Source organism: Balaenoptera musculus, chromosome 5, assembly GCF_009873245.2.
Source record: "Balaenoptera musculus isolate JJ_BM4_2016_0621 chromosome 5, mBalMus1.pri.v3, whole genome shotgun sequence".
In the NCBI taxonomy this organism is placed as follows: Eukaryota; Metazoa; Chordata; class Mammalia; order Artiodactyla; family Balaenopteridae; genus Balaenoptera; species Balaenoptera musculus.
Window position 1 is genome coordinate 36444560 of NC_045789.1, and position 9203 is coordinate 36453762.

At 45.5% G+C, this 9203-nt stretch overlaps 1 protein-coding gene across 3 annotated transcripts; it reads left to right on the plus strand.

Annotated features, from left to right (window-relative positions):
* The first annotated feature begins 1630 nt into the window (after positions 1-1630).
* On the plus strand, positions 1631-9000 carry LRAT (lecithin retinol acyltransferase). 3 transcript variants are annotated; one of them, XM_036853863.1, is made up of 3 exons: positions 1631-2251; positions 3694-4234; positions 8323-9000. In XM_036853863.1, the coding sequence occupies exons 2-3, from the start codon at positions 3695-3697 to the stop codon at positions 8473-8475; spliced, it is 693 nt and encodes a 230-aa protein (XP_036709758.1). In that variant the 5' UTR covers positions 1631-2251; position 3694; the 3' UTR covers positions 8476-9000. The 3 variants fall into 3 exon arrangements, with proteins under 3 accessions (XP_036709758.1, XP_036709756.1, XP_036709759.1); XM_036853861.1 differs by lacking the exon at positions 1631-2251 and adding an exon at positions 2559-3409; XM_036853864.1 differs by lacking the exon at positions 1631-2251 and adding an exon at positions 4398-4529 and having other exon boundaries at positions 2559-4234; positions 8323-8407.
* Positions 9001-9203: the final 203 nt, after the last annotated feature.

Sequence of the window (9203 nt, forward strand, 5' to 3'; positions counted from 1 at the left end):
GCAAAGAACCTGTGGTTCAGTCCTGATCCACACTAACACAGTGACAGAGACTGAGCTATAGCACCAATTTCTTCCTGTGTAAAATGGAGAGGACACCTCATAGGGTTATGAGGACTAAGTGAGAAAATGCTTGTTAGTTCAGTGCCTAGCACATAGGAAGCACATGATACTGTGATCCTATTCTCCGCTCCAAAGACTTCTGAGGAAGAGGGTCTCCAGAGGTAAAACGTCTTTAGGTAGGAAATCCCTTAGCCTACCTGGCTTCTGCAGGACTCCGCCACCCCTTGTCCCCGAGAACAGGAGCTCTGTCTCCTGGGACCTTCAATGGGATCCATGGCGGGAAGGTGAAGCCTGAAAGTTAGGTGGGCACTGTGAGCCCTGATTCCAGGCTGCTCTGTGCAGAAAGCCAGTGGTATCTTGGCCTTCACCACTGGGAGACATGGACCTGGGCCTGAGCAGATGCTGTGGCTGTCTTGCGACTTTCCGTGGGAGGGCAGGAAGGGGTGGTCGAGGAGAGAGTCCACAGTGCATTGATGTCCACGTGTTGACCAGGACGGCCACGGCTCTTTTGCAATCCCCCGGCCAGACCCAGCAACCCAGTTGAGTGCATTTAAGGCATTTGCACATCAAAACTTGTTGAATGTAGCTGCCTTTCGTACAACTGGGGAACTAGGGGTCTCTCTACCAAGCCAGATTCTCCACTCTACGAATAAATGACCCCTTCTGATTTAGGAAGGAGAAAGTTCTGATGTTAGATTTCTCTTGGGCCTTTCCTTCTAATAGCAATTGTCTTCCCTTAGTTTGGCTCAAATTGATTCAGGCAGGAAAGTATTAGTGGGAATGTGAGCCTATTAGTGTATATACATATTTTTATGAAGAGTGCCTCTAGGGAGCCATCAAAAAGTGACAGCTCACAGACATACTTATATGCAACTCTGAGAACGTTAAGTAGTTGCAAGGGAAGTTTTCAAAGATTGCTGAATAGGGGAGGGCAATCAGTTCAGCCAATAAGAGCTCTTTTGACGCTGCATTTTCTCAGTTGAAAAGCAGCCTAATCCTCACTAACCCCTCCCAGCTTAATAAGTCTGAGGAGACTTCAGAAATGGACAAATGAAGACCTTCCACTGTCTCCTTCGGGGTCCTCAAAGCCGAATTTCCGGCAGGCAAGCAAAGAGGGAAGCTTTAGGACAGTTTCAATGAGAAAAATTAATTTATTTAACGGCATAACATTCAGGCAAAATATCCTTCAAGAAAGAAACTATGAGCACTCCCCACCACCATTCATTTCCCAAGACAGCAGAATTCCTACATCTTGAGCAAGGCACTCGGATGCATGCCTCATGTTAATCTCAATCTCCTTTTTTCTTTAAGTGACTCCCAAAAATTAACCTCACCGGGAAAGAAAGAAAACTCAAATGCAAATCAGCTTGGCTCTGCCTGCCTCTCACAAAACGCCCGTGGGGATGCGGCCATTGAGGAGGGTCTATAGGTGATTTCTCCTTAATATTTTTTTGCTCTAAAAGAGTTCTCTGTGGAGCCTTGAGGCAGTTCTCCATGCTTTTGTCTCCCGCAAATTCGCCGGGTGCAGACGGTCGTAGCGTTATAAGCCGGGTTAGTGACCACTAGGGACGGAAATCGCTAATTACCAAGTCCCCTTTGATCTCCCCGGGCCTTTGGCTCTTGACCCTGGAGGCCCCGGTATCCGTGCTTTCCCAGAACTGGACCAGACCAGCGCGTGCAGCGCCTAAGAGTCGGACGTCTCTGGCCGGAAGGTGAAGCCTGAAACTTACGTCTGCAGTCCGACGTAACTGCAGTTACGGTGTACAGCAAGGTCTGGATCAGACTTGTAAAAATATCCAGAGACTGCCCAGAGTTCCCGTCCAGCCGCAGAGCTGGTGTGCTGGCCGGACGCTAACAAGCGCCTGTGTGCGGAGGAGTTTGATTAGTTTAAGCTACCTACTAATTGCACTTTTCTTTACATTTTGGGGTAAGACTGGGGAAATGAATGTCTTAAAATTTCCTCATCCACTGCCTCTCCCCCCTTCCTCTTTCGATTCTTTTGTGGGAAATGGAGTTTTCTTCTCTTTGCCGGGACTATAATGTGATTCGAAATCGTTTGTGAAATGAACAAAAGTCACCAGCAAGCGGGACGACTGGCAGATAGGGGGCGGGAGCGAAGGCCGGGTCTCGGAGGATAATGGGGAGCCGGCCTCCTCCCCGTCTGGTCTCCATGGTCCCCTTCATCTTCCAGGTAAGATGAATGTCCCTTCATCCATCACCCGCCGGGAGGCCCCTCCCCCAGGCGAGCGGAGAATCTGCTCGCCGAGGAAACCTATTAGCCCCACACCGGGAGGCTTTGTGGAGCCATTCGAGGCTCTCCATTGTGGCCTTTGTCCGAGGAATTCAAGCGTTTACTTAATGCGTTAGCACGGAACTCTGCGCAGGGTCGGGACACCGCGTGCCGAGCCTGGCGCGGACGCCGAGACCGCTGCTCCCTAGCCCGGGTGATCCCCAGGACCGCCTCGCCGGTGAGCCTGGGGCCCGCTGCGGGGCAGGACCTCTTCCTTACTTGGTCATCTCCCGGGGGCTGCGCTTTAAGAGAGCGGCAAAGTTTCGGTGGGTGAACCGAAGCTGGATCCATGTGACCCTGAAGCAGGAGAAATAAACTTGACATGAATCGGGCTTTCCAGGAGGACGTTGGGCGCTTCGCCGTTTTACGTGCTGACCGTTGGGAGCCGTACGCTCAACGGTCACTGATGCCTCTGAGCGCGGGGTCGCTTCCCACCTGCGCGGTCGCTTCCCACCCGCGCGCCAGCTGAAAGCTAGGGGCATTACTGGCATTTAAAGGGGAGGAGAGTGCGCGGTGTGCGGGGCCACGCCTCTACGGAGTTTAGGAAGGAGTCTGCAGGCTTACGAGGCGCGCACACTTCCCAGAGTATATGCAAATATTTTAGTAAGCCGCGGTCTCCGAGAACCCTTTAGAGGGAGGTGGTTCTGCTCAGAAATGTCGCCCGAGGGGACTTTCCACCGAAAACGTCCCCAACGTGCCCAGAACGCGCCCCAGTCTAGACAGGTGCAAGATGTTTTGTGCGGTCACGCCTCGGCCACCACTCTCCAAAAACGGCCGCTTAAAGGCGGTAAGTGCTAAGGTATCCAGCGCAAGAGGAAGCCTGCATGTGGAAGGGGTTGCAGGGCGGAACTTAGAAGCCCAAGGCGGCCCGCCCCTTCCAAAGAGCCTGCGGTCCCGCGCGACACCGCAGCGAGCGGCGTTTGCCGCCGGCGCCCAATCAGCTCTCTTCCTGGGTCTGTGACGGCGTTCGGCCCCGCCCCCTCGAGGGCGATAAAAGGCCACAGAAAAGGCGCAGCTGAGTGCACTGCGCGCCGCCCTGCTCCCCGGCACCGCCTCCAGGTGCGCTTCCCGGCCTGGGGCTCGCAGGGCGGGTCCCACTGGTTCCGTGGCTAGCCGCCGCCAGCTCCTCAGTCGCCAGTGCGGTGCGGCCAAGCCGATCTCCTGGCTTCTCCCCCTCCCCTTTTTCTCTCACTTCCTCCTGCGCAGACGGCGTGCCCCGTGGCACTGGGCGGCTGGCCTGCGGGTGAGCAGCGGCGCAGCGCCCCTGTCCGGCCAGCTCACCTTGCCCGGCCCGGCCGTGCCCGAGTGGCGACGGTACCCCCAAGACACCCTTTTCCCTGCAGGATGAAGAACCCAATGCTGGAGGCGGTGTCACTAGTGCTGGAGAAGCTGCTCCTTATCTCCAACTTCAAGCTCTTCAGTTCAGGCGCCCCGGGCGAAGACAAGGCAAGGAACACTTTCTATGAGATCAACTCTTTTCTCCGCGGCGACGTTCTGGAGGTGCCTCGGACCCACCTGACACACTATGGCATCTACCTGGGCGACAACCGTGTCGCCCATATGATGCCCGACATCCTGTTGGCCCTGACTGACGACAAGGAGCTCACGCAGAAGGTGGTCTCCAACAAGCGTCTCATCCTGGGCGTCATTGGCAGGGTGGCCAGCATCCGCGTGGACACAGTGGAGGACTTCGCCTACGGAGCCGACATCCTGGTCAATCACCTGGATAGGTCCCTCAAGAAGAAGGCGCTGCTCAACGAAGAGGTGGCGCGGAGGGCGGAGAAGCTGCTGGGCATGACTCCCTACAGCCTGCTCTGGAACAACTGCGAGCACTTCGTCACCTACTGCAGGTTCGGCACCGCGATTAGCCCCCAGGCCGACAAGGTACCACGTGTGACTCCCCGGTGGGCTCGGTGGGGACGCCCCCTCCCATCCCTAACCTTTCCTATCCCCTGGGAGCAGAGATTGAGTTCTAGATTTAGTAACGAACCCTCTGGTGTTTGTCAGGGAAGCCAAAAAAATAAATAAACGGTGATGTGCCTTGCAGGATATCTCGAAATGCACGGTGAAAGAGTGTGGCAATGCAGTACCGCTGCCAGCGATGCCAGAGAGCTGCCCAGTTATTGCTGCAGAAGTCATCAGGGTGTCCATTCAGCGTAGTTGAAATGACAATGGGCAGGTGACTGAGAGGGTCACAGAAAATCTGTCGCCGTGTGCTTGCAACTTTACCCAAGAATTGCAGTTGGAAGGAAGGTGTCCAGAGTTTATATTTAATCCGTAACACTGTATAGTACAAATTGTTGTGCCTTTAAAACGAGGAAGCATGCTGTTTTCCCCATCTATAAGCTGCAGAGAGTGAATTCCCTTTGCTTAAGATGAACTGCCAAAATTTCCGTTAAGAAGACCTCCCTGGTAGATCCCTTACTCCTGTGGCTGAGCTTCAGAGAAGTCTTTTCCTTGGTATTCTGCATTCCTTCTGCGTTGGCTTTAATTCCCATCTAGACTTCACCATTGTTAAGCATCCTTTACACACTAGCCCCACAGGTGGGTTAGATTGTTTCTGGGTTCCCCAGAGATCAAAACAATTGGTTTTCAAGAAGAGCCATTAAATGTTGGAAGGTGATTTTATGGGTACTATAAAAAGGGGGGGGAAAACTGTTAGAATTTAAGATGATTAAATTAGCTACAAACCCAAAGGAAAACAATGGATTTTTATTGCCTTTTGAAACCTCTTAACTTGTAAAAATCAAATTTTAAGCCTGCAACTTCATTTGCAATTGGAAGTCTTCTCTGCAGTTGCTGAAGAGGTATTGTTAGTGTGCACCCTTCACAATGAAAACCTGGGCAATCATGTAATAAGCTTCAGATTATACTCTTCATGTTTAGATATTTGGGTACCAAAAGAATCTAAGTCCATATAACCAATTTTTTATTGCTCCACATCTTAATTTTTTGACCCATATGTGAAAATCTTTCTCTCCTGTCGCAGAACATGAACGTATAGTGCTTGTATACATCTGTGTATAAAACTCCTTACAGATTGTTTATAAAGCCGCAACAGTCTCAATCTAGGGATTCTTTTCTAAGCAAAATAAAAATACAGTTAGAGCACTGTGCAGTGATTCAAGAATCACAGCTTCAGTCCATGCCTGTTTAGAAATGAACTTCACCACATTTACAAACACTGGCTCCAAAAGTGTTCAAAAGGAAACACGTCAGATTTACTTAGGACCCAAGCAAATCATTTCTCTAAGGAAAAACAGTATTTCCCTTCCATAATTAGGAGTTACCCTTTCATGGAACACATTATTCATGGAACACTGTATTATACATTTCTCCAAAAAATCAAAAAGCAAAAAAGACAGTACAAGTGCTTTTTTAAGGTAGTAAAATATTGAATCAGCATAAATAACTAGTTGGAGTAGTTTTTCCTCTTTGGAAACTCTGTAGAGAAGTGCTTTAATTGCTGTTGCTGCATAGCACCTCTTGTGAAACTTGAGTTTTTGTCTTCACTTTGAATGGTCTAACAAACAATTTGACCACAGAGTAGATTTCCCGGGGGAAAAAAAAATCCCCATCCCAAATTTTCCAATTCTAAGGACTGTGTTTTTTTTTTTATTTATTTTATTTATTTATTTATGGCTGTGTTGGGTCTTCGTTTCTGTGCGAGGGCTTTCTCTAGTTGCGGCAAGTGGGGGCCGCTCTTCAGCGCGGTGCGCGGGCCTCTCACTATCACGGCCTCTCTTGTTGCGGAGCACAGGCTCCAGACGCGCAGGCTCAGTAATTGTGGCTCACGGGCCTACTTGCTCCACGGCATGTGGGATCTTCCCAGACCAGGGCTCGAACCCGTGTCCCCTGCGTTGGTAGGCAGATTCTCAACCACTGCGCCACCAGGGAAGCCCTAAGGACTGTTTTTGAACATGCCCTGAGAGAAGTAGGTCATTAGTACTGAAGGAGGACTGGTTTCTATTTTTTGGAAACATAAGGAATGACAATTCTGGGACTGATTGTTGAGTTCTCCATATATACAACTATTATTAGCATAACATGAGAGTTGCAAAGTTGTCTCTCACTTAAATTTGTGTTTATAAAAGCTCTCAAGAGCACTTTCCCTCAGGAAAACACTGCAACTAATGTGAAAGTGAACTGGAAGAGAATCTTTTTTTTTTTTTTTTCTTTGTAGTGATGCTCTTCTTTACAAGTTTAGAAATCATAAAATTAAACTTTTATATTACTGTTAACAATTTCAGTATTTCATAAACTATAAAGCCCTTTAATTAGTAACTGTTACTATTCCTTATGCTTTTTTTTCTTTGCTGATATTGCTTTGCATTGCCAAAATGAATACACATACCCCTTTTAATTTCCGGGGATTCAGTGCTCAAAAGTTCCCCTGTAGGCTTCTTAACAACTAGAACCTAGAGGACATTTCCTACTGTGGAGCAACACCAGCGGTACCTCGTGGACTGATGGCCAAATGAACAAGAACAGGACATTAGAAACAAGATGCTCCTTGTGCAAGTCTTCTTTTGGGGGAAAGAGAGTCCACAATGATTCTATGTTGGCCTTAATTAAAAATTATTTGAAAAAGATAAAAGAAGCATGACTGTATCAAGACAACATTCTTATTTACCTAAATGTATATCTCCCCATTATTTGCCAAGCAGCTTTTCTCATTGTCCTGAAAACTTCATTCAGTTTGATCCTCATCACTTTAAGATTGTGTATTTGTTACTCAATGTCTTGTTAGTTTAGTAAAAAGAGACAAATCATACGTTTGACATATAAAAAGAATGACATCTGGATAACCAACAGGAAATTTCATATTTGTTGAGATACTGTATAAAACTACAGACAGACAGCCTTGCAGTGAAGGTAGTGTGTTAAAATATATTGGACTTGTGCATTCATTCCATTAAGAATTTGGAAACCTAGCTCTCCAGTACTAAATACGCCACTGTAGGAGACCCTAAAAGCATATACAATGACACGTCTAGAAAAGGAGCTTAAAACCAGTATGAGTAGGAAACTCTTAGCAAAATGGAGCAATTAATTGCTAAATTCTACCCTGACAGTGATGAAGTAGAGATAATTGTCAACAGATCTAGCAGTGATAATAATCGTTGTAATACCTTACATTTATACAGCATGCAGACGAATACAAAGTACTCTTGCAAAAACTCTCATCTGATCCTCACACAACCTCAGTATTTCCATGGAGGAGAAGAGGGTAGTCTGGACATGCTAAATGATTAAAAGGTGATCCAGGACTCAGACATAGGCCATTACTTCTAAGAAAAATTCGTTTTCTAAAGAAAAAAAATTATACATCTTAGAAAAATGCATTCCTTGGGGGGTAAGGATCCTGTTTAATTTATCTTTATTTCTAGCAGTCAATTTTGTGTCACATAATTGATTATGAATTTAATATATTTTGGCAGGGAATGGGATATGACAACAAAATTAGACTTTCTATGCCTTTAGATTTTGAGACATATCAGAATGTTATAATCAAAAGTATCACCAAATTTTAGAACGGTGAGTTGTAGGAATTGAATTCACCAATAATGATAGGCTAAATTCTATTTGTTTGAGATTAGAGATCCGTTTGCTCATTTTACTTTAGAATATGTTATTGTTATTGAGAGGCAGTTTAATGTTGTCTTTAACCTTTCATCCTGAATAACTTTTATGTGGTTACATTCTCTGTAGTTTTCTATAAATGTTGTGTATGTACAAAGGCAACTGTCAGTATTAACCTAGTTGCCTAAAGTATCATTTCAGCTACTATGGGATGTAGAATCAAGAAACTGAACTATTAACATCTTAAATTCTTTCCAAGGTCGTGAGAGAAATTCTAATTCTTCTGGTAGATAGAAAATAGCTGGGAAAGTTGTGCTCTACTATTTGGCATATGTGATTCTTCCTAGGTTTAGCCACCTTTTCTAATATTCTTAAATTTTATTTTCCAGTTTTGTGAGAATGTGAAGATAATTATTCGTGATCAGAGAAGTGTTCTTGCTTCGGCAGTCTTGGGATTGGCATCTATAGTCTGTCTGGGTTTGGCATCATATACTGCCCTTCCTGCAATTTTTATTCCATTCTGCTTATGGATGGCTGGCTAACTTCATACCCTCGTTTCAGTGTGTGTATTCTGTGTGTAGATATGTTTATATTTATAGAGCACAAATCAGTATAAGCATCATTGAGAAAAATGTGACCTGTAATACTGAGTCCTGGATAAAAATGTGATTAAGAATCACACAAAGTGCTTACCGTGTAAGCCCAAGAACAATGGCTTTCTGAATCTTCCCAGGCAGTTCCATTTCAAAGCACTGCGAATCTTGGAAACATGACAGCTTGTGCTAGAATTCTCCATTACAAGAAAATCAGCCCCTAAGATGATGGCCGCAGGAGATTATTTGTGTTATTTTTTTTCTCTGTAATCATTGTTCTTCTCTGTTAATCCTAAATTAGAAGATTGGAAAATTTACTGAACGAGACCACTAACTTTATTGTAAATTTATTCTGTTTCATTGAAAAATTATACTAAACTAAAAAAATTTCCCTTATCAAAACATGTTTGATGATTGGCCAAAAAAAAAAATCACAATTTTTTCATGTATTATATATAATTTCCAATAGGTCAAGAATAACTTCATTACTTGAAACAATATTGGCAAAGGTAAGGTTTAATGATAAAGTAACTGACGAGAACTATAGAAATCTGTGTTTTCCTGCAGAAATAGCTACTAATGCTATAGTTTGATTTGATTTGGCTTTACTTAGTAGGAAACCTGGCATTCATTTTTTTTTCCTTTTATTTGTCACTAGTTACTGTAAACCACTCTGA